Source organism: Acomys minous, assembly GCF_964271855.1.
Source record: "Acomys minous genome assembly, chromosome: 7".
NCBI classification, from domain to species: domain Eukaryota; kingdom Metazoa; phylum Chordata; class Mammalia; order Rodentia; family Muridae; genus Acomys; species Acomys minous.
In genome coordinates, this window is record NC_140488.1 from 73,770,105 (window position 1) to 73,794,813 (window position 24,709).

Sequence of the window (24,709 nt, forward strand, 5' to 3'; positions counted from 1 at the left end):
ACTCCTAGCAACCACATGGTGGCTACAAGCATCTACAATGAGATCTGGTGCCCTCTTCTGGCCCGCATGCAGACAAAACACTATACACATAATAAATAAATCTTTTATTTTAAAAAAGTTAAATCAAGATCAGACAAACAATTTAAACAGACCTATCAACCCAAATTACATAAAAGCAATAATTAGGTCTCCCAATCAAAAGAAGCCCCAGGCAAGACAAATGCAGCACAGAATTCTACCAAACTTGCAAAGAAAAATTAACACCAATACTTCTCAAATTATTCCACAAAATAGAAGCTTAAGGATCATTGCCTAGGGCTGGAGAGATGGCTCAGAGGTTAAGGGCACTGCCTGCTCCTCCAGAGGTCCTGAGTTCAATTCCCAGCACCCACATGGTGGCTCACAACCATCTATAATGTGATCTAACGCCCTCTTCTGGCTTGCACCTGTACATGCAGGTAGAGCACTGTATACATGATAATAAAAAAAAAAAAAAGGATCATTGCCTAATTCTTTTTTTTTTTTGTATACAGTTCTCTACTTGCATGTACACCTTCCCACCAGAAGAGGGCATCAGATCTCATTGTAGATGGCTATGAGCCACCGTGTGGTTGCTGGGGATTGAACTCAGGACCTCTGGAAGAGCAAACAGTGCCCTTAACCTCTGAGCCATCTCTCCAGCTCCCGCCCAATTCTTTTTATGAGGCTGCAATTACCCTGATATTTAAACCACACAAGACCCAACAAAGAGAAAACTACACATAAATATTCCTTTGACCATAGGTGCAAAATTCTCAATAAAATACTTACAAGCCAAATCCAGAGCATGCACACCCACCCACACACAAAATTACACATGATCAGAGATGCAAGATGGTTCAACATACAAAAATCAATAAATGTAATTCATCACATAAACAGAGTGAAAGACAAAAACCACATGATCATCACATTAGATGCAGAAAGGCCTTTGACAAAATCCAACATTCCTTCATGATAAAAGTCATAGAGGCCAGGGATACAGGGGACATACACCATCATAATAAAAGTGAATTACAGCAAGCCCACAGCCAACAGCAACCTAAACACAGAAACACGCAAAGCATTCCCACTAAAACCAGGAACAACACAAGGCTGTCCACTCTCTCCACACCTATTCAGTATAGTACTTAAAGTCTTAGCCAGAGGGAAAAACACAACTGAAGGAGATCAAAGGGATACAAATAGGAAGGGAAGAAGTTGAAGTATTATTTGCAGATGATATAATTTTATACATAAAAGACACTGAAAATCCCACCAGGAAACTTCTCCAACTGATAAACACTTTTATAAATTTAACTCAGAACAAACAGTTGCCTTCCTATATACAAATGACAAATGAGAAAAAAAAATGGAAATAGTATCCTTCAGAATAGCCATATATATTGGGGTAACTCACCAAGCAAGTGAAAGACGTGTATAAAAATCTTTCAGACACTGAAGAAAGATATTAAATAAGACATTAGAAGATGGAAAGATCTCCCATACTCATGGATCAGTAGGATTAACATAGTAAAAATGGCCATCTTACCATAAGCAATGTACAAGTGCAGTGCAATCACCGTCAGAATTCCAACACAAGTCTTCACAGACCTTGACAACTTTCAGCTTCATATGTACACACACACACACACACACACACACACACACATACACACACACACACACACACACACACAAACTGGATAGCTAAAATAATCCTGAGTAATAAAAAAACTTCTGGAAGTATTACCATCCTTGATTTCAAGTTGAACCACAGAGCTATAGTAATAAAAACTGCATGGTATTGGCATAGAAACAGACACAGTGATCAATGAAATCAAATATGGACGCCTGATTTTTTCATAAGAAAGCCAAAAATACAGGCTGGGCGGTGGTGGCGCACACCTTTAGTCCCAGCACTCGGGAGGCAGAGGCAGGCGGATCGCTGTGAGTTCGAGGCCAGCCTGGTCTACAAAGTGAGTCCAGGACAGCCAAGGCTACACAGAGAAACCCTGTCTCGAAAAACCAAAAAAAAAAAAAAAGAAAGAAAGAAAGAAAGAAAGAGGGCTGGAGAGATGGCTCAGTGGTTAAGAGCACCACCTGCTTCAGAAGCAAAGGACCAGGGTTCAATTCCCAACAACCACATAGCAGCTTACAACTGTCTGTAACTCCAAGATTTGACACCCTCACACCAATGCACATAAATTAAAATTAAATAAAATATTTTTTAAAAAAGGAAAGAAAGAAAGAAAGAAAGAAAGCACAGGTAAATGAATGGAGGTAGAAATAAAAACAGCCTAAGTGAGATAACCCAGACCCAAAAGGACAAATATGGTATATTCTCTTATATGCGTGTTTAGCCTTTAAGGCTTTGCTAGGCATGCTACAATCTGTACGACCACAGAAGTTAGATATAGAGTAAGGGAGTGAGCGTAAGGGAAGAAAGGATCTCCCAAGGAAAGGGAAACAGAAGCTATAGTTCTGGTGAGATGGGAGTGGAGGGAGACTGGAGCAGGAGGATTCAGGGAGAAGGGGCCTTAAGAAGGGAATATGGGGAGCGACAACTAACACTAATGCTCTCTCCTCCCCCTCTCTTTCTCTACCCCCCTACTTGCTCTACCCTCTTACTTTCTCCCTCTTCTTCTCTCTTCCTGGGGTACCCCTCCCCCCTTTCCTTCTCCCCTCATGCTCATTTATTTTTTTTTAATATTTTATTTATTTATTATGTATACAGTATTCTGCCTGCATGTACTGCATGCCAGAAGAGGGCACCAGATCTCATTGTGGATGGTTGTGAGCCACCATGTGGTTGCTGGGAATTGAACTCATGACCTCTGAAAGAGCAGTCAGTGCTCTTAACCACTGAGCCATCTCTCCAGCCCCCCCTCATGCTCATTTAATAAACTCTGTATAACATAAAAAAAGAAGGGAATATGGGGAGGGTCAACTAACACTAAGGGCCATTTCAGGGATCATATAAAAACGTAATACTGTACAAGCTTCATAAAATACATACATATATGAAAGAAATGTAAATGAAGTCACCAAATAACAGGGCAAACATCTTTTGCCACCACATGGTACTTTCAATATCAGGAATAGTTTACATCTAGTTGAGTCATTGGCCAAAGAGGCCTCATGGAAATCCCCAAAAACTCAGACTATTGTCAAAGGTATTGTTTACTCTCCACAAACTTATGGTAAGGTCCTATTGCTGAAAATAACATTTACATCTCTCGTTGAGCTCGAAGAAATTGACCTGGTGCATAACAAAAGCCTCCATCCCTACTGAGTAGTGTTCATGGTACTGGAAGGTACTCTGCATGCTACCAGAGAAGAAAGGTAACTACCAACCCAGCTACAAACTCTGTGATCCACAATGGTTACTTGCCTGCATTGTTTTATTGGTGCAATAGTGGTACAAACATGGGAGCAACCAATCACTCTCTACTTGGATTCAAAGGCCACTCCATGAGATGGAACTCCTGTGCCTGACACTGTCCAGGTGGCTCCAAGAACCTGAGACTAGATAGGTTATGTGTCAAGGGGAAAATCAAATACTATTGTTCCGCTAAAGAAACATAGCAAATAAAATGACTCTTAATGACACTCTTCTATACCCATAGATAGACCAGTGTCTTACTCAGCTATCATCGGGTGGGAACTAACACAGAAACTCACATCTAGACAATATGCAGAGAATGAAAGACTTTAGAAGACTCAATTCTAAATGGGATGTTTTCATCACGCCCTCCCCCCCCCCCCGCAGGGAGCTATGTGGAAAAGAATGCCGAAAGATCTTAAGAACCAGAGAGGTTGGATGACACCAAGGAAATTCTGTTTTCCAGAAACAACAGGACTGATGGACATATGAACACACAGAGATTGTAGCAGCAGACACAAGGCCTGAATGGGTTCAAGCCAGACAAGGTTGTAGTGCTGAGAGGGGGAAGTGGACATGGCCTCTCACCCCTAACCAGGTATCTACAACTGATACCTGCTTGCAAAGGAAAAACTAGTTTTCTCCAATAAAGTTTCCCCAGGTATAGTATAGTGTATTATTCACTACACATTTCAAGGTAAACCTCATGTTCAGCAGTAAATGGTCAACAGAAAATGAACTCAATAGTATTTTTGCAGACTTCTTGTCTCATATTGCTTTGTTTGGATATTTTTGGTCTTACTGCTTTTTGCTTATATATGATAGTTTGTTTTGTTTGCTTGGTTGGTTGGTTCACTGGCTTTTGGTATTTTGAGACAGGGTTGCTCTGTGTAGCCCTGGGTGTCCCGGAACTCACTCTGTAAACAAAGCTGGCCCTGAACTCACAGACACCCACCTGCCTCTGTGCCACCACTGCCTGGCTTTATCTATTACAGGTTTTTATTTTAGATGTGTGTGCGTGTGTGTGTGTGTGTGTGTGTGTGTGTGTGTGTGTGTGTGTGTGCTTCTTATGCTTTCTCTTTGTTAAGATTTATTTCTTATGTACACAGTGCTCTGCCTGCATGTACACCTACAGGCCAGAAGAGGGCACCAGATCTCATCGCAGATGATTATGAGCTACCATGTGGTTGCCGGGAATTGAACCTGGGACCTTCGGAAGAACAGCCAGTGCTCTTAACCTCTGAGCCATCTCTCCAGGCCCTGTTATTTTTTTTTTTTTAGTTCTGGTTTGTTTTTTGTTTCCCTGTTTGTTTTCCAAAGGGAGAGAAAGAAGTCTTTAAGCTGGGAGGGTTACAAGGTGGGGAAAATCTGAGAGGATGGGGGAGGGAAACTGTGATCAGAATATATTACATGAAAAATATTTCAATAAAAATAAAACTAAAAAAAGTTTTTTGTTGTTTTTGAGACAGGGCTTCTCTGTGTATCCTGGCTGTCAGTCCTGGAACTTGCTCTGTAGACCAGGCTGGGCTCAAACTCAGAAATTCACTTGCCTCTGTCTCCTGAGTGCTGAGATTAAAGGTGTAAGCCACCACCGCCCAGTTCAATATATATATTTTTTGTTTGTTTGTTTTTTTGAGACAGGGTTTCTCTGTGTAGCCTTGGCTGTCCTGGACTCACTTTGTAGACCAGGCTGGCCTCGAACCCGAGTGCTGGGATTAAAGGTGTGCGCCACCACGCCCGGCTCAATATAATTTTTTTAAAGAAGGACTTTGCACGTGGGTACTCTGCATGGATGGACAATGCTTCTCCAGGAATCATGGGCTATTAAATGAAAATCTTAATGCCAGCTGTAGGATACCTTATGCTGAGTTATTTGTCAGGGAGGGCCCCCAAAACACCATAGGCTATTGCCAATTATTGTGTGATACCATTCCTGGGAAGAGGTGAACAAATGTCAATTCACCTCAGATAGGGAACTGTCTTAGGGTTACTATTGCTGAGATAAAACACCCTGACCAAAACAACTTGAAAAGAAAGGGTAGCTGTTTTAGTTGATAATGATGAGATATGATAGATATTGATTTATATTCAGAATTTTAGACTCACCAAGATAGGAAAGATGTTTTCTTCAAGGCTGTCAAATACAAATAGCCAAAACTCTATGAATGTAACATTTATATAATTCCTGATTGTTTCGTGGTTCTTCTTGTTATAGGTAGTTTATTGTATATATGTATAATAATATAAATGTATATGCAAAAATATTTAATAAATATTTGAAAAGCAAAAAATAGAAAATAAAGAAAAGGTAGCTGGGTGTGGTAGCACATGACTGTAATCCCAGAAACGGGGTGCAACAGGGCCAGGGGGCCGGAGTAGAGGCAGGTGGAACATTGTGAGTTTGAGGCCAGCCTGGTCTACAAAGCGAATCCAGGACAACCAAAGCTGCATAAAGAAATCTTGTCTAAAAAAAAAAAAAAAAGGAAAGTCTTTATTCAGTTTACACTTCCACTTCCACATTACAGTTCATCATCAAAAGAAGGCAAGGCAGGAACTCAAGCATGACAGAAACCTAGAAGCAGGAGCTGATGCAGAAGCTGCGGAGGAATGCTGCTCACTGGCTTGCTCAGCCAGCGTATAGACACCAGGACCACCAGTCTAGCTATGACACCACCCACAAAATGGCCTGAGGCCTACCTCATGAACCACTAACTGAGAAAATGTCCTACAGCTTTGCCTACAGTCTGGTTTTATGGAGGCATTTTTCTCAACTGCAGCTCCCTCCTCTATGATGATTTTGGCTTGTCAAGTTGACATAAAACTAGCTGGTATAGGAATTAATGACAGACCAAAATAAGGATCCCACCAAAATCCCACTTGGTGAGCCAATGAGTTTATTAGGGTCCTAGGTGCACGGGTGAGGGATAACTTGCAGGAGCAAGAATGACTCAAAGTCATCACCAAAAGCCCAACCCAGCATGCGGACCTCTCAGGAAACCCGGAAAACTGTAACACACTGTTAAGGTTTTTTTTTTTTTCCTTTTTGTTTTTTTGAGACAGAGTTTCTCTGTGTAGCCTTGGCTGTCCTGGAACTCTCTCCGTAGACCAGGCTGGCCTCGAACTCACAAAGATCCACCTGCCTCTGCCTCCTGAGTGTGGGATTAAAGGCGTGCGCCACCATGCCCAGCTCACACTGTAGGATTTAGAGATAAGCTTGATTTAGAGGCAGTGCTCAGCTGGCCTGACTCAGACTGCTTGACTGATCTGATCTCTTCAACAGTTCTTAACCTTGGAGAGAGAAAAAAAAACAGTTCATCTTCTCAGTTTCAGGAACTTTCTGAGGATCCTGGTTGTTTACTTCCTGAGTCGTAAGTAGTCTTCCTTTAGAACTTCTTGAATCGCCTGTCTCGAAACACCCCTGCCCCCCCCACCCCCCCCACAAAAAAAAAAAAAAAACTTCTTGAATCTTGACCAGTTCCCTCCAGGATGAAATGTATCAACTGTTGTTGTTGTTGTTGTTGTTTTAGTTTTTCAAGACAGGCTTCCTCTGTGTTAGCCTTGGCTGTCCTGGAGTCGCTTTGTAGACCAGGCTGACCTTGAACTCACAGTGATCGGCCTGCCTCTGCCTCCCGAGTGCTGGGATTAAAGGCGTGCGCCACCACCGCCCGCTAAATGGATATCTTCTTAACTTAACTTTGAAATGTTTACGTTCATAACCATAGATTAGTGCTGCTTTCAGGCCTTGGCTAGAGAAGGTTCTTCTGCAGTGGGCAGCAATTAATGCGAGGACTTAAAACTTTCCAGAGTGCTTAGAATAAGTGATTGCCGAGTGCTCGGCTCTAAATGGGACATCTATGTCAATCCTCACTCGGGGTTAAGGGAACAGCATGGAAGAGGAGGCAGAAAGAATGTAAGAGCCAGAGGGGATGGAGAAAAGGGCCCTGAGCCTCTGGCTGTGGTCTTCAGAAACTCACTGCACTTACGTTTGCCTGCATGAGAACAAACCAACAAGACCAAGCAACATTCCCGTAGGTAGCACTAATTGGACTCATTCAGTCAGTGGTTTAAACAAAAAAGTAGAGGAAAGGACTTTAAGGTTATGGTAAAGGAGGTGTGGCGGGTGTGGGAGGTAATGAGAGGGAGGAGTTGGAAGAGGGCATGATGAAGATACATTGTCACACATGCAGAGTTATCAAAGAATACAAGACACAAAAAAAAAAAAGAAAGGAAGGAAGAAGAGGTACCAGGAACTTAATGGATACATTTTCTGTTTATGAAAATGAAATAATTTCCAGGACTGGTCAGTTGTGATGACTGCGAAAACTGTGAATGCATTTAATGCCTCTGAATGCTATAACTAGGAATAGACAATGGGCTGGAGAGATGGCTCAGAGGTTAAGAGCACTGGCTTCTCTTCCAGAGGTCCTGAGTTCAATTCCCAGCAACCACATGGTGGCTCACAACCGTCTATAATGTGATCTGGTGCCCTCTTCAGCAGATAAAGCACTCGTATACAATAAATAAAAATTTAAAAAAAGAATAGACAAATGAGCCAGGCGTGGTGATGCACGACTTTAATCCCAGCACTCGGGAAGCAAAGGCACAGGCGGATCGCTGTGAGTTCGAGGCTAGCCTGGTCTACAAAGTGAGTCCAGGACAGCCAAGGCTACACAGAGAAACCCTGTCTCAAAAAAAACAAAAAGAAGAAGAAGAAAAAGAAGGAGGAGGAGGAGGAAAAAGAAAAAGAAAAGAAGCTGGGTGGTGGTGGTGTGCTAGCCTGGTCTACAAAGCGAGTCCAGGATAGTCAAGGCTACACAAAGAAACCCTGTCTCAAAAAAACAAAAAGAAAAAAGAAAGAGAGGAAAAGAAAAGAAAATAGAAAAGTGGGTGGGGTTGAGGAGGATGGCTCGGTGGTAAAGTACTTGCTACAGCAGCAGGATGGCCTATGTAAAAGCTGAGTGTGGTGGTGCACATCTGTATGCACATCAGTGAGCAAGCAGAGACAGGCAACTCTAGGAGCTCTAGGGTGTGCTTGCCAGTTAGCTAGGCTCCCCCAAACAGCTAGATCCTGTTTTTCTTTTTTTGTTTGTTTATAGGGTTTTTGGGGTTTGTTTGTTTGTTTGTTTGTTTTGGTTTTTTTTTTTTTTTTTTTTTTTTGGTTTTTCAAGACAAGGTTTCTCTGTGTATCCTTGGCTGTCCTGGACTCACTTTGTAAACCAGGCTGGCCTCGAACTCACAATGATCCGCCTGCCTCTGCCTCCCGAGTGCTGGGATTAAAGGCATGTGCCACCACCTCCCGGCTGAGAGACCCTGTTTTTAAAAAAAGCCTGGAACTCTCTCTGTAGCCCAGGCTGGCCTCAAACCCACAGAGATCTACCTGCCTCTGCCTCCTGAGCACTAGGATTAAAGGCATGGGTCACCACTGCCCAGCTGTGGCTGGTTTGTTTTTTTTTTTTTTTAAGATATGGTTTCTCTGTGCAGCCCTGGCTGTCCTGAACTCACTGTATAAACCAGGCTGGTCTCAAACTCACTGAGATCCACCTGCCTCTACCTTTCTAGTATTGGGGTTAAAGGTGTATGCCACCACTGCCTGGCTCTAAATGATATTTTAATAGGAAAATATTAACTTTGTTATACATACTTTACAATACAATAATACAATACAAAAATACTCATTGTCAACCCTCAGTTGATAAAGATTTCAAATATTTTTAAGATAGAGTTGCAAGTGGTGTTTAATTCCATAACCCAGGAGGTGAGGTGGGCTACTAGTAAGACTGTTTTAAATCAGTGTCCTAAAAAAAGATACAATCCTCTATCTATTAAATCTGACATGGGACAAAATATTTACTTCGGTATTTCATAAAGCACTCATGAAAATAGGACAAGCCCCTTCCTTGTTTCCCAGAGATAAATGGCTAGAGACATTCCACACAGGAGAAGACGGAATGAGTAAACAAGTATCTGGTGGAAAGTACAACGTCATGGGCATGGTTTTTAGTGCAAATTAAAACAAATTACATTAGCAAAAGTTTCAGCTAGTACAGAGCTGGCACCAGTGTGGGAGACTCACAGAGACCCTCTGGGACCCACTCTTAGCAACACACAGATGCTACTCAAAGACATTTCAGGAACTTTTTTAGCATTATCACTCCTAATTTGGATTCTGGCTGGTTTTGTGGTCCTGAAGATAGAACTCAGGGCCTTGCACATGCTAGCCAAGAATCCTCTGCAGAACCACAGCCCTAGACCCACTGCTCCTCCTCAATGCTTGGTTATTGCCTGTCACTCCTGTGAACACATCATAGATGGAGCAGTTCTGAACCCAAGCCTCTGGCCAAGATCACACATCTATGTTCAGGCTTGTGTATATAAGATACCTCCCAGCTAAGAGTTCCTCCACCCTTCAACCCACATCTCACACAGACCTTTGCCCTTCTTCCCAAGCATGCTGCTCTGTCACCTTCTGGCTCAGGTAAATACAACAAAACAGAAACACAGCAATCGTCTTAATTGCCCCTCACCCTCTATCCCCACCCCACCCCCCACCTCTGCCGCCCCCCATCCATCCCTTCCCAGTCAGATCCTGTCATTATTCCACTTGCTGAGACTTTTTTTTTTTTTTTTTTTTTTTGGTTTTTCGAGACAGAGTCTCTCTGTGTAGCCTTGGCCGTCCTGGACTCACTTTGTAGACCAGGCTGGCCTCGAACTCACAGCGATCCGCCTGCCTCTGCCTCCCAAGTGCTGGGATTAAAGGCGTGCGCCACCACGCCCGGCTTGCTGGGACTTTTTAATCCACCCTGCTTTACTAGTCCCATAGTCACAGATCTGGGTCTCACAGGCTTCTTGCTTGCTTGAATAGTGGCAATTCCCCTGAGGCTGCCTCCTCCCGTGCCGTTTACATTTCCTAGGAGCCATGCTTCAGGCAGTGATGGGAATCTACCTTTCTACAGTACAAAGCTGCTCCTGAACTCTGTGGTCCTTTCTTGGCTCAGCATTGTGTCCCTTCAGGCTGAATTCCAATCCAAGATCCAACCTCCTTCGCCACCTTTCCAGCAGCTTTCCAGCAGTTTTCCCCCTTCCCTTGCTTCTACCATTATAATGTGAGCTCTTTGCAAGAAAGTCTTAGTCACCTCACCATCTCTATCTACTTCATAATGTAGAGCTTAACACAGAGTAGGCATTCAACAAATAGTGGTTGAAGGAGTGGATTTTTCTTGTTGCTTACTTGTTGGTTTCTTGATTTTTATTTTTTGTTTTTCGAGACAGGGTTTCTCTGTGTAACAGCCGAGTCTGTCCTGGACTCACTTTGTAGACCAGGCTGGCCTCGAACTCACAGCGATCCACCTGCCTCTGCCTCCCTGCGCTACCACCACTCAGCTTGTTTCTTGATTTTTAAAATGTATTACTTTTAATTATGTGTATGTATGTATAAGCAATTGAGTCCACGTACAAGTAGAGGCACTGGGATGTTCCCCTGGAGTTGGAGTTACAGGTGGTTGTCAGCCAGCCAACATGGGTGCTGAGAACTAAAAACACAGTAGTACATGCTGAGCTGGAGAGATGGCTCCATGGTGAAGAGTTCTAGCTATAGCCGGGCGTGGTGGCGCACGACTTTAATCCCAGCACTCGGGAGGCAGAAACAGGCGGATCAGTGTGAGTTCGAAGCCAGCCTGGTCTACAAAGTGAGTCCAGGACAGCCAAGGCTACACAGAAAAACCCTGTGTCGAAAAACCAAAAAAAAAAAAGAGTTCTAGCTGCTCTTCCATAGGACCTAGGTTCAATTCCCAGCACCCACATGGCAGCTCACAACCATCTGTAACGCCAGTTCCAGGGGATCTGATGCCCTCACATAGACATACATGCAGGCAAAACACCAATGCACATAAAAAATAAATCTTGCTGGGTAGTGGTGGCATATGTCTTTAGTTACAGCACTGGAGAGGAAGAAGCAGGTGGATCTCTGTGAGTTTGAGGCCAGCCTGGCCTAAAGAGAGAGTTCCAGGACAGCTGGAGCCACACAGTGAAATCGTGTCATGGAAAATCAAAATGGAGGAGCAAGAGAAGGAAGAGGAAGAAACTAGTTTGTCCACTATAGCAATATTCCTAATAAAGAAAAAGTAAGGAAGTAAAGCAAAGGAAACTAAATGTTCAACAATAGAGAACTTTGTTAATTATGGGGTAACTACTTAGTGGAATATGATGCAGCTGTTAAAATGATAATTATGGAAATTACCTACTGACTCAGAACATGTTTCTAATATAATAAAATCAGAATGCATAATGGTTTGTATGCTAGGACTAAAATTAAGTAAAAGTATGCGTGTTCACAAACCGATCAGAAAAAGAACAGGAGAGGGAACAAATGAAGACAGATGATGTGTTCAGGGTGTTTGGGGATGTTCTATTTGCAATTTACGTATCATGTTCCAAATTCCCTTTATTATTGTTATGATGCCATTTGTGTATAAATATAAATTGAGAGAGAAGAGAAAATATTGAAAAGGATGTTTTGACTCCCTCAAGTCCTTTGACAAGCTGCGGTACAAAAACAAAGAAACCAACAGTCTGGGAGGCAAGAAATCAGGCTGTTCATCTCCCCACACTTCTAATGGGCTAGAGTGCAGCTCCAGGCAGCCATTTCTCCTGTCCTCTCTAAATGGATAGCCCGTGGTCAGCCCTCACTCCCAAGATCAACTCTTGCTTTCCTTTCTCTTCTTTTTCTCTTTTCTTGAGCTAGGTCTCATATCCATGCTGGCCTCGAACTTGTTAAGCAGACAAGGATAACACTGAACTGTTTATCCTCCTGTCTGCACCCCCTCCTCCTCTCTAGCTGGCCTGGAACTCCCTCTGTAGACCAGGCTGGCCTGGAACTCCCTCTGTAGACCAGGCTGGCCTGGATCTCACCGTGACCCTCCCTTCTCTGCCTCCCAAGGGCCAAGATTACAGATGTGCTCTACCCTGTTGGACTGTCCTCCCTGGATCCTGTTAGCTGCACCACTCTCTTCATGGTGATCCTAAGACTTTAAAACTCAAACAAACCTTCAGTGTCTTGCCCTCTCTATTTTCTTTCTAGGCACCACCGCCCCCCTTCAAACAACTGTGCCAGGTTGTTTCGTTTGTTTCTTGCCACAGAGTCTCACCATATAGCCCAGGCTGGCCTCAACCTCGAAATCTTCCTGTCTGCCTCAGCCTGCAGAGTGCTGGGATCACAAGTGTGTGGCACCATACCCAACTTAATTGCCCCTTTCCAATAATTAGTTATAATTTATTATAGATGTTGCCTTGGTTTTTAATAAAGAACATCCCTTCCCCTCCTACTTAACCCTGTCCAAGGAGGAGAGCTAAGAAGTTCTTTTTCTTCTGTTCCTTTGCAGATGGCTACTGGGTAAGGAGAACGCAGAGACAAAGATTTGTAAAATGGAACCTCTTGAGTCAGGAGCTCAGGCTCCTAGTGGGAGGAAGTTTAGTAGGACAGCAAGATGAGCAGGCTGCTGACTCAATTTGTTCATTCAGCAATGATTTACCAAGTGTTGGATGAAGTACCAAGTTCCCTGTTAGTGGCGAAGGGCCTGCTGGAATGAGTTAGGACCGCTCTTTTTCCTGGGGCTGTTCAGTTTAGTAGACAGCAAGCAAGTCAATCACCCTTTCCTGCCCTTTGAGCTAAGTGCTGTATGTAGTTAAGCTTTGGAGCAGGGAGAATGAGGTATTTACCAGTGGATGAAAAGAAAGAAAGAGAGAGGTGGGGGGTGGGGAGGGAGGGAGGGAGGGACGGACGGGAAAGGAACATGACTGCTCCTAGATGGTGGAAGAGAAAGTTTACTATAGATATGTGGGAAAACATAGGCAAAAGCAGTGACATCAAGGAGCCCAGAGTAGACTGGGCTGGGCTATGTGGGGACAGGGGGGAGGGGAAGGGAGAGCAGGGAAACCAGGTGCTGCAGCCAGGAGGCCCAAAGGTACAAAAAGAGCGGTAACCAAAACGGTGCACTCATACGGAAGAGCAGCCCAGCCCCCTGGGCCATACAGTTCAGAGTAGAAGAAAGTCGAGCTGTTGATGGCAGTTCCAAGCTAAGGAATCATGGGGTCCACAGGCAGTGTTAAAAGCGCCAGCCTCCTTAACACAGACAGACAGACAGACAGACAGACAGACAGACAGACACACACACACACACACACACACACACACACACACACACACACACACACACGAGTTCCCAAGGTAATGGAACCCGGGTGTTAAGGGATGGGAGTTTAAGAGCCAAAGGATGGGAAGGAATGCTGACTTCTGGACACAACATGGCCAGTGAATTCAGCGTCTGTGGTTTCCGCCACAGGACCTGTGAAAGACCCAGTCATTAACATTCCAGCATGGAAGAGGGAGGAGCTTGTGAGGACCCATCCTTTGTTGGAGAGCTTTCAGCTGTTAGGCTGTTAATGGCTACTGAAGAGCCCTTTTTCTTCAGAGATGTAGTCACTGTTAAGTTGCCCATGACCCAGTAAACAACCCCACACCCAAGCACATGCAAACAAAACTGAAGTTCAAACAAACGAATTTAATTTTGTTTGCTTGGGTTTTGTGGAGTTCCGCCCCTCCCCCTTTTTTTGGACTCACTATGTAGCCCTGTGTCACTACTCTCAGCTACTTCAGTGAGTTATTTTTATTTATTATTATTTTTTTTTTTTGGTTTTTCGAGATAGGGTTTCTCTATGTAGCCTTGGCTGTCCTGGACTAACTTTGTAGACCAGGCTGGCCTAAAAAGAAAGAGCTGGGCGTAGTGGGGCAGGCCTCCCAGCACTCTGGGAGGCACAGGCAGGCACATCTCTGTAAATTCGAGGCCAGCCTGGTCTACAAAGTGAGTTCCAGAACAACCAAGGCTACACAGAGAAACCCTGTCTCCAAAAACCAAGTAAGCAGCCAAGCGGTGGTGACCCATGCCTTTATTCCCAGCACTCGGCAGAAGCAAGTGGATAGCTGTGAGTTCAAGGCCAGCCTGGTCTACAAAGTGAATCTAGGACAGCCAAGGCTACAAAGAGAAACCCTGTCTCAAAAAAACAAAACAAACAAAAAAACAGTAAGCCAGGTGTGGTGGTGGGCACACCTTTAATCCCAGCACTTGGGAGGTCCAGACATGTGGATCTCTGTGAATTCAAGGCCGGCCTAGTCTACAAAGAGAGCTCCAGGACAGCCAAGGCTACACAGAGAAACCTTGTCTGGAAAAAAATAGCCTTTAATCATAGCACTCAGGAGGCAAATGCAGACAGGTTGTAGTGAGTTCCAGGCCATCCAGGGCTATATAGTGAGCCCCAGCCTTAAAACAAAACAACTAGCCAGGCGTGGTAGTGCACGCCTTTAATCCCAGCACTGGGAGGCAGAGGCAGGTAGATCACTGAGTTCAAGGCCATCCTGGCCTACAAAGCAAGACAGGGGGGGGACCCAATACATTCAAGTACAAAGGGAGCATGCTGGGAAGAGAAGGGTTCCAGAGGGAGCAGAAGCGGGGTAGCAAAGGGAAATGGAAGTGTGTAAATATGACTAAAATACATCATACATATGCAGGAAATTGTCAGAGAATCAATACAACACTATTTCCTTTTAAATAAAATAAAAGGGCTGGAGTGATGTCTCAGCTGTTAGGAGAACTTGTTGTTCCTGTAGAGGGCCTGGGTTCAACACCCAGCATCCACATGGCAGTTCACAACTATGCATAAATCTAGTTCCAGGGGATTCAAGGTCTTCTGACCTCTGGGAACACCAGGCATGCAAGTGGTACACAGACTATGTGCCAGCAAATACTCATAAACATAAAAATAAGACAAATAAACCTAAAAAGAAATTAATTGCATTAAAAGCTAATCAGAATAGTGGTTAATAGAAACCTGGGAAGGATGGAAAGAAGATGGCTAATGGGTGTGCAGTAGTGATGGTTGAAAATATTGGGCTTAAAGAAAAAAGAAAATAATTTGGTTAAATGCTTCAAAATGGGTAGTAGAGAGGATACTGAATGCTTCCAACACAAAGTTATAAAGGTCTGAGGTGAAGATGTGGCAGTTGCTCTGAGCTGATTATTAAACATTATAGACATGCATAGCCATATAATACTGGCCAGTAAATTGTACTGTAAATAACTACAATTACTATCTATCAATTAAAAATAAAGCTATAGGCTGGCCATAGTGGTACATGCCTATAATTCCAGCACTTGGGAAGATGAGGCATGTCTCAAAAATTAAATAGAAATAGATATAGTCTGCTTGCTTGTAGTCCCCAGCACTTGGTAGACTGAGGTAGGAGGATTGCTTGAGTCCAAAAGTTAAAAGCTAGCTTTAGAGATTATGTCTCCAAAACAACAAAAACCTCCCCCCCAAAAAAGAAAAACAAAACCCACTAACTATATAGACTTTAGGGGTGTGTGCCCATACACCCAACTCTCAGCAGGTTATAACAGAATTATCGATCGATTTGAGGTTAGCCTGGGTTATATAATGAGGCTCTGTCTCAAGATACATGTGTGTGTGTGTGTGTGTGTGTATTTCATATATATGTGATTCCTCCCCCAGCACGCATTAATGCCAATAAATTATATATATTTACATAATTGCAAACACATGAGAAAAAAGAGGAAGAGGAGACGAGAGGAGAGAATTTCCCCTTCATAACAGTCTAAAAGGACTGGATCTTTGAGCTTTAGGATGGGTGGAGTTCATCCACTTGGGAAAAACCACAGATAACTGAGAGGGCTCTGTTCCTTCAGAGCAGGAAACGGAGAATGAAGGACAGCTTCACGGCAGGAAAGCAGAATAACGCAGACCTATGCTGGCTAGCTAACCAGTCGCTCTCTAATGTTCCCTCTCTTCCCTTACAGTGCGACAAACGTCAAATGTGTCATATACAGGAACGGAGTGCCAGGTTCAAGCAGAGATCCTACCCTCTCACCCTGGATGTTCCATTACCTCAGCAATCTACACAAAAGCAAAAAGAAGTGTCTTTGACCCTCTTAGTATGAGGCTGACTAACGGGCTCAGTAACTCTGGAAAATGAAAGCAACCAAGTATAAGAAACGTTTCAAGTGTTAAAATGTATATTTTTATCACCCAACCATCGCTAGGAGCACTCTCCTTGCCGGCAGATGTCTGGACCGGTTGGTCTGAGCATCTCCAGCTCTCACCACTCAGCTTGGGAAGGCACTCAGCACATAGACGAGGAAGGACTTGGGGAAAACCCCAAGAATCTTTGGGAGAGTCTCAGCCTCGGTTTCCCAGCTTGGGACCTCTGACCTCCAACCAGCAGATGGCAAGAGAGAGTACCCGCCCGCTGGGTAAGGCTAAAGCTGGGCGGAGCATCTCAGGCTCCGGCGCGCGCAGCCTCCGACCCTAATTTCTTCATTCGCCGGAAGAAGGCGAGTCTCTTTCCGTTCCCAGCGCAGCCATGGTAAGGCAGGGGTATAGCGAGCTCTTGGGTTGCATCGGCTTCCATCCTCCCTGACCGAGGCTGGTCCGGGTATCAGGGTTCCCGCGGCTGATTACAGGGTGGAAACGGAGGAAGCGCTACTGCAGGCTGGCGGAGATGGGCTCCATGGCGAGAGAGATTACTGGCTAGAGCTAGATTGGAAAGTCTGCCGCAGAGGGCAAGGCCTTGGGCTCGATCACACATCATCCTCCTAGCCCTGGGAGAAGTGCTTTTTGTACTGGGCAGCAGCTGCGAGTAACCGGCAGTGCAAACCGAAGCCCGGGGCAGGTGGGCGCCGGGTCTGCGTGGAGAATGGGTACTAGCTTGTCCGTTTGTCTTTTTGGCACACAGACTTTACATTGTCTAGCAGGTTACAAAGCATTAAAAAAGGCTTCTTCCGCTCTCGAATGTGAAAGTCGGTAGCAGCCATTTAGTATGCAAAGGAGCAGTACACGTGGTAGTGCCTAGGTTAGATTTGATTTTTGTACCAGAAACAGATAGCTGTGTGCTAATACTACACTTTTTTGATTGACAGTTGAGATAAGGTCCTGGGCGACTTTATGTTGTGTCTGCCGGTGCGTCTAGGATTCGAGTCGCTGGGCAATTCACAAGCATGGTGCCGTAGAAAGAACCTAATTTTTTTGTGAGCAGGCACACTTTTAAGCAGTGTAGCTAACGCTGGGTATAGCTTGGCAATGCGTATCTGCCTTTTCTACTTGGACCCTTGGTTTGAATATTGCCCACATTTGTTGACCAGGAGAACACAAAAGTCGGTTCATAGAAGAATTTACATAGGCTTTCTTTAAAAGACCTGAAACAATTTAACAGTACTGCCTTTAAAACTTCCTTCAGGCTCGTGGTCCCAAGAAACATCTGAAACGTGTAGCGGCTCCAAAACATTGGATGCTGGATAAACTGACTGGCGTGTTTGTAAGTATTGTGTTGTAAAAGGTGGACATTTAGTGTTATTTATTCGCGGGGCTGAATGCGGCGGATCTTTGTCTCAAAGACCTGTATCCCTCAACTTTGATATATATGTTTAATTTACAACACGTGTTACATGGTACACTTAAGTGGATACACAGACTCTGGTCTCAAGTAGCAGACCATCCTTTGGAGGAGAAAATGCTACAGAATTTTAAGTTTCTAAATGTCACCCCTGTGTAAAATGACGGTTTTAACACTTTCAACAGGCTCCTCGTCCATCCACTGGTCCTCACAAGCTGAGGGAATGTCTGCCTCTGATCATTTTCCTAAGGAACAGACTTAAGTACGCCCTGACTGGAGATGAAGTAAAAAAGATTTGCATGCAGCGCTTCATTAAGATTGACGGCAAAGTCAGGACCGATATCACCTACCCTGCTGGGTTTATGGGTCAGTGATTAAAAAGACAGACTTGGTATTTTTGTTTAAATGTTACAGGGATAGCCTCTCAAAACCAAATTCCCATTTACTTTACATTTTATGTGGAACCATAATAAAAATGGTGTGGGCGCCCCCCCCCCCCCCCAGTTCAACAGTGAGGTAGTGAGGTCACTGGTTTCCTTATTTTTTGATATCAGATGTCATCAGCATTGACAAGACTGGAGAGAACTTCCGGCTGATCTACGACACCAAGGGGCGCTTTGCTGTTCATCGTATTACACCTGAGGAGGCCAAGGTAAGTGTGGCTAGGTCTTGTTCTCTAAGTTAGAGCATGGTGAGATATAGAGCAGTGGGAATTCATTCAAACTGCCTGGAAAGGAGTTAGCGGCTTAGTGAGTCCTGGTGTGTGCCTTGACTTTTGGTGCTGGGTACTCAGCCCAGTTCTCACATGGTGAGCACATGCTGTCACTGGCCTAGGTCCCCAGTCCCTCCAGTCTCTGTAAGGTCTGTTGCTAGGTGTCTTGGAGCCCTTTTTTTTTTTTTTTTTTTTTTTTTTTGTGGCAGAGCAGTGACTTTGGGTGTCTTGGAAACAGGGAGAATCATTTCTTGGGGTTAATTTTGAAGTATTTCTTTGAACCTAAGGGAGTAGAAAGGGTCTTGACTCCATGTAGTCCTGTTGCCACAGCTCCATTTGTAGGTCTGGCTTTACTTTAGGTGGGTTAGAGACTTGACAATATTTAGGGCATTGGTTTGAGGTGGGCCTTTTTTAATTACTGTCTTTGCTTAATTTGATTTTAGATGGTTTTTCACATACGTTTAGGGCTTCTTGACTTAATTGGCTATAAATGAAGGTTAATTCAATAGGTGTGGCTTCAGTTTCCTTGCATGCTGCCCGTTATCAGCAAACTAGAGGACATGCCCAGTGGCCTCTAGTAATTTGATTTCTTTAAAGCTTATCAAGTAGTGCAGCAAATTGAAATACCAGGTAGAATAATTGTTGCTAGACAAGCTGCTAATATAATTAGTTTGGAGCAGAATGCACAAAGTGCAGTTGTGGGTTTTTGAAGCCAGGGACGAGACCTAAAAACAACAGTAATGAGGTGTACGGGAGCTAGCTTAACGTCTTTAACCCTTTTATATTTCTAGTACAAGTTGTGCAAAGTGAGGAAGATCTTTGTGGGCACAAAGGGAATCCCACATCTGGTGACCCATGATGCTCGCACCATTCGCTACCCTGATCCCCTCATCAAGGTGAACGACACCATTCAGATTGATTTGGAGACGGGCAAAATAACCGACTTCATCAAGTTTGACACTGGTAAGCCGCCTCTGTCCCCGGGAAAGGTTTCGGTTTTCACTAGTCTAAATAAAAGAGAACTGTAAGTGTAGCCTTGTGATTGAGTGCCTACCTGGTATACTCAGGGTCCTGGGCTCAATCTCCAGCACAACAAAATTATAGGCAACATGATCCCTGGAGTATCGCCATAGCAACAGAACTGCCTTGGGACGAGAGGTTATCCAGGCAAGAGATCATCGGTTTACACTAGCTGTAATTGGGGGTTGGGGGCAGATCTTGAAGCTACAGATCTATAGAAATTAGATTGGCTTTTGTCTGGGGTAGGGGTTGCAGCTGCTGGTGATTGAGCCTGGGACTTGGTGCAAGTTTTAGTGGGTGGTTGGGTTGCAGTGTGCTTTGCTTGACAGCTTGTTTCTTCCTGCCTAGGGAATATGTGTATGGTGACTGGAGGTGCTAACTTGGGAAGAATTGGTGTGATCACCAACAGAGAGAGACATCCCGGTTCTTTTGATGTGGTTCATGTGAAAGATGCCAATGGCAACAGCTTTGCCACTCGGCTTTCCAACATTTTTGTTATTGGCAAGGTAAGTCTGGGTCTCCCTTCCCAGCAGTCCATAAAAACATGGAGAGTAGACAGTGCAGGGCATCTTTGCCATAAAACCAAGGCACCCTATCTATCACTGATTCCTGAGCAGTGCTAGTGATGGGGTGTATCTTGAGTGAGTGGTTTGAGGGTGCTTTTCCTAGGCGTTCCTTAAGTATGCCTACTATCCCGCAAACTCAGGTGGTGTTGGGTATTGTGGTTGAGTAAAATAGCCACAGCAATAGGAACATGACACTTGTGTCCTGTGCTATCCTACTAATGGAGTTTTCTTTTTTTTTTCCTTTAGGGCAACAAACCATGGATTTCTCTTCCCCGAGGAAAAGGGATCCGCCTCACCATTGCTGAAGAGAGAGACAAGAGGCTAGCTGCCAAACAGAGCAGTGGGTGAAGTGGTCTCTAGGAGACATGCTGGGGATATGATTTCAAGCCTCTCATGGCAACATGCTAGATTAAACAGCATGATGAAACTACTTGTGTTTTTGTGTCACTTTGTTCAAACAGAATTTGATGGTTTAAAATTTGAATAATCATTCTGAGGCTGATTGAGATCTAGTGCCTAGCAAGTCTGGGTGCTTCTAATGAGTCCTACTGGGTGAGTCAGATTAGCCACAGTGTGCAATACTGAAGCTCTAACCCAGGACCTTGGTATGTATATTCACCACTTGAATATGGTGTGGACTTAAGAAGCTGAGCACCTTTTGCCTTTTAAAATAAAATGGTTTCTTCCTGTCCCCCAACCATGTATATATAGAGTGAAAGTTTCCAGGCACTAAGGTCATAAATGCAGTCATGAACACAATCAGCCTGTTTTTCCCAGATATATATTACTGAGCAGCCAGCCAGTCTTAAGCAGCAGCTTTAAGTTTATCGGTCTCTTGGGGCCTTCTGGTGTGAATTCTAAAGAAAGCACACGTCAACAGTGGAGCTGACAAGTGTCCCTGAGATAAGAGACCAAAACAAACAGGAATTTATCCAGTGATGCTTCTGTCCCTGCACCAGCAGCAGCATGGGCTTTATACCCCTGTCAGCAGTAGGATTTAAGGAGCAGTTGCTAAGTCTACTCGGAAGTAGGGTTTTTTGTTGTTTTTTCAAGACAGGGTTTCCTTGTATAGCCTTGGCTGTCCTGGAACTGCCTGCCTTAAGAGCTGGGACTTTAAGGCAAGCGCTACTACCACCAGCGTAGCTACAAAGCAGTTTTATATTAAGTAACCTAAGGAATTAGGAAATGGATGTGGAAATACAGGCTAGTCTTGTGCTGATGATACCTGCCAACCCTCCAGCTGCAAGTCATCTTGGGAAGTGGATGGTTAACTAAAGGAGGACTTGAGTGTCTTGATTCATTCATTCATGCCTCTCTGTTTATGGAACTGTTATCACTTGGAAATGGTATTGGGGAAACCTGAATTCCTCGGCCGTTGTCTCTATTGGATCCAGAATAAAGTGCCTCTTCTGCTCTTTGAGGTTAGAGCTGTGGTTTTACATCAACAGCACTTTACACTGGTGTGCTGGGAGATGTTATATTTGACACCTTCTCAAACAGACCAAAAAGGTCAGAGTGTCAGATACAAGTCACCTAGGAAAGCACACGCTCCATTTCTGCCTGTTACTATTCTACATGGGCTTCAAGTGGTAAGTTAGCACACTGGTGTTCGCGGCTTTCAAAGGCTGGCCAGGACAGCTGGCACTACAGGGGTCAACCCTACACCTGACTGCCTTCCTATCTCTCCCACTCCTTTCATTATGTCTCCCTCTCTCCGTCCCTCGAGCCTCCTGTCTTAGCCTTTGCATATCTGACAGTACAGGTATGTGCCACCAGGCCCACCTAGGAACCTTGAAGCAGCTATCCTCCACGTGGGAAATGTTTGTGAAAGTTTGATGTAGCTTTGAAGATGGAATTCTCTTCAGGCAACAAAACAAACAAAAACACCTCTTATTAATACTGGCTGCACAGCTGAGGTCTGAAGCTGGTTCAGGCTACCATGAGAAAACTTTCAAGTGCCATAGGGGAAAGGATTTTTACATTGAGGAAGAGCGCTTAGTAAACATGAACCCTATGCTACGTGTCTTTAGACAAGGAAGCAGGGCATTTATGATTTAAGCCACCCTAGTGGATAGCTGTGAGTTCGAGGCCAGCCTGGTCTAAAAACCGAGTCTAGGACAGTCAAGGCTATACAGAGAAACACTTATCTCGAAAAACAAAACAAACAAGTGGTGGCTCACACCCGTTATCCTAGCCCTCAGGGAACTGGAGACAGGTTTAGGAATTCAAGGGCATCTTTAGCTACATAGCCTGAGGCGCTTCTGACAGGCTTAGGAGTTAGTTGAAGGGCATCTTTAGCTACACAGCCTGAGGCCCTTCTGACAGGTTTAGGAGTTGAAGGGCCTCTTTAGCTACACAGCCTGAGGCCCCTCTGGGTTACATGCAACCCTGCTTCAAAAACCCTCAAGTAAATACATAACATTAACCTATAAGCTACTATAGTTCAGCAACAGAACACTTTACAGAGTACTGGCTGCTTCCTCTGGAGAGCATATGGCTGAATGGAAACTGGGCTCGCTGCCATTAGCCAGAATCATAAAACAGCATGCTACTAAATACCATGAGCCCAGTATGCATGAGGTCCTGGGCTCAAGCTCCAGTACTGCCAAAAAGGAAACAGACAAAGAAAAGAAAGATTAAAAGAACACTCAAGGCTGGAGATAAGACTCAGCAGTTAAGAATACATGCCAGCAGAGGCAGACAGGGAAGGACCCCTATGAGTTCACAGCCAGCCTGATCCACATAATGAATTCCAGACCAGAGCTACCCTGTCAAAAAAAATAAATAATAAAGCACTTTACTGCTCTTGGAGTAAACGCAGGTTCAGTTCCCAGCACCCACATGGCAGTTCACTTGCTTGTGGGACACATACAATCATGTAGGTAAACATACATACTCATAGTAAGCAATGCTACACAAGGCGGCTACTACTGAGCTGTATCCCCGGCTCACTCACACTTGTGTTCTCTCCCCCAAGCCCCCCTCCCCCCACACAGTCACATGTAGCTCATGCTGGGCTCCAGCTTGCTGTACAGTTGATCTTGCTTCTACCACCGAGGTGCTGGGATTGTACATATACACCACCATACCCAGTACATATGATGCTTGGAACTGAATCCGGAGTTTTGTGCATGCTAGGCAAGCATTCTACCAACTAACTGACCTACATCCCCCAGCCCAATTATGACTGAACTATACTCCCAGGTTCCAGACCTCTTTTTCTTCCTTATTTTGAGACAAGGCCTCCATAAATTGTCCAAAAGTGTTCATACTGACCTTAGACACACTCTGTAGCAGTATCTCAGTTCTTTGTTTGTTAAGGTGATAAAATGCTGTGACAAAAGCAAATTAAGAGAGACAAGGTTTCTTTTAGCTTGGTGTTCAAGGTACATACATCATGGCAGGGAACTCAAGATTAGCTGGAGGCAGCTAGTCATATCACACCCTGAGAGGGATGAATGCATCCGCTGCTTGCTGCTCGGCTCTCTTTCTCCACCCATACTTTTAGGGAACTGTTTAAGTGGGCGAATCGTCCCACTTCAATGAATACAATCAAGACTATCCCCCACAGGCATGCCCAGAGACCCATCTCTCAGATGATTCTAGATACTACAAAGTACATTAACACCATCACAAGTCTACCCCATCAACTTGGCACCCAAACACATCACTTTGTTTTCTTCTAAGGCAGGATTTCTCTGTGTAGCCTTGGCTGTCCTAGACTCGCTTTGTAGACCAGGCTGGCCTGGAACTCACAGAGATCTGCCTGCCTCTGCCTCCCCAAGTGATGGGATTATAGGTGTGTGCCACCATGCCCTGCTTGAAAGACATCACTTTTAATCCAAAACCTTTCACAAGGCTATGACCGCGCTATAATATAAAATTCATTCCAACATTTAAAAACAAGATTTATTTATTTAGTATACAGTGTTCTGTCTGCATGTACACCTGCAGGCTAGAAGAAGGCAGCAGATTTCATTGTAGCCTGTGGTTGCTGGGAATTGAACTCAGGACCTTTGGAAGAACAGGCAGTGCTCTTAACCTCTGAGCCATCTCTCCAGCTCCTCATTCCAACTTTAAAAGTCCTATAACCTTTAACAATTCCAAAAGTTTCAAAGCCCAGTCTCTCAGGGTGGGAGATGGCTCAGCAGGTGAAGGTGCTTCCTGTGCAAGACTGATGTCCTGAGTTCAAGGCCTGGAACTCAGAAAGGTGGTGGGATAGAACTGACTCAGACCTCCATATGTGCAGCCATGCACACACCAAAATCATGAATGAAAAAATTTTACTGTCCAAATTCCTCTACTGTGACTCCTATAAAATAAAAAACATGTTACATACTTCCAACATATAATAGCCCAGAATAATAATTCCTATTCCAAAACAGAAGAGCGAGGCATAGGAAGAAATAATTACCAGCCAGGCATGGTGGCACATGCCTTTAATTCCAGCACTTGGGAGGCAGAGGCAGGCGGATCGCTGTGAGTCGAGGCCAGCCTGGTCTACAAAGCAAATCCAGGACAGCCAGGCCACACAGAGAAACCCTGTCTTG

General features: G+C 44.4%; 1 protein-coding gene across 1 annotated transcript; it reads left to right on the plus strand.

Annotated features, from left to right (window-relative positions):
- Window positions 1-16,713: 16,713 nt before the first annotated feature.
- Window positions 16,714-20,589, plus strand: RPS4X (ribosomal protein S4 X-linked). Its single transcript, XM_084789599.1, has 7 exons — window positions 16,714-16,835; window positions 17,706-17,783; window positions 18,047-18,227; window positions 18,416-18,513; window positions 19,365-19,536; window positions 19,942-20,099; window positions 20,406-20,589. Exons 1-7 carry the CDS (start codon window positions 16,833-16,835, stop codon window positions 20,505-20,507), a joined length of 792 nt encoding a protein of 263 aa, XP_084645725.1. The 5' UTR covers window positions 16,714-16,832; the 3' UTR covers window positions 20,508-20,589.
- Window positions 20,590-24,709: the final 4,120 nt, after the last annotated feature.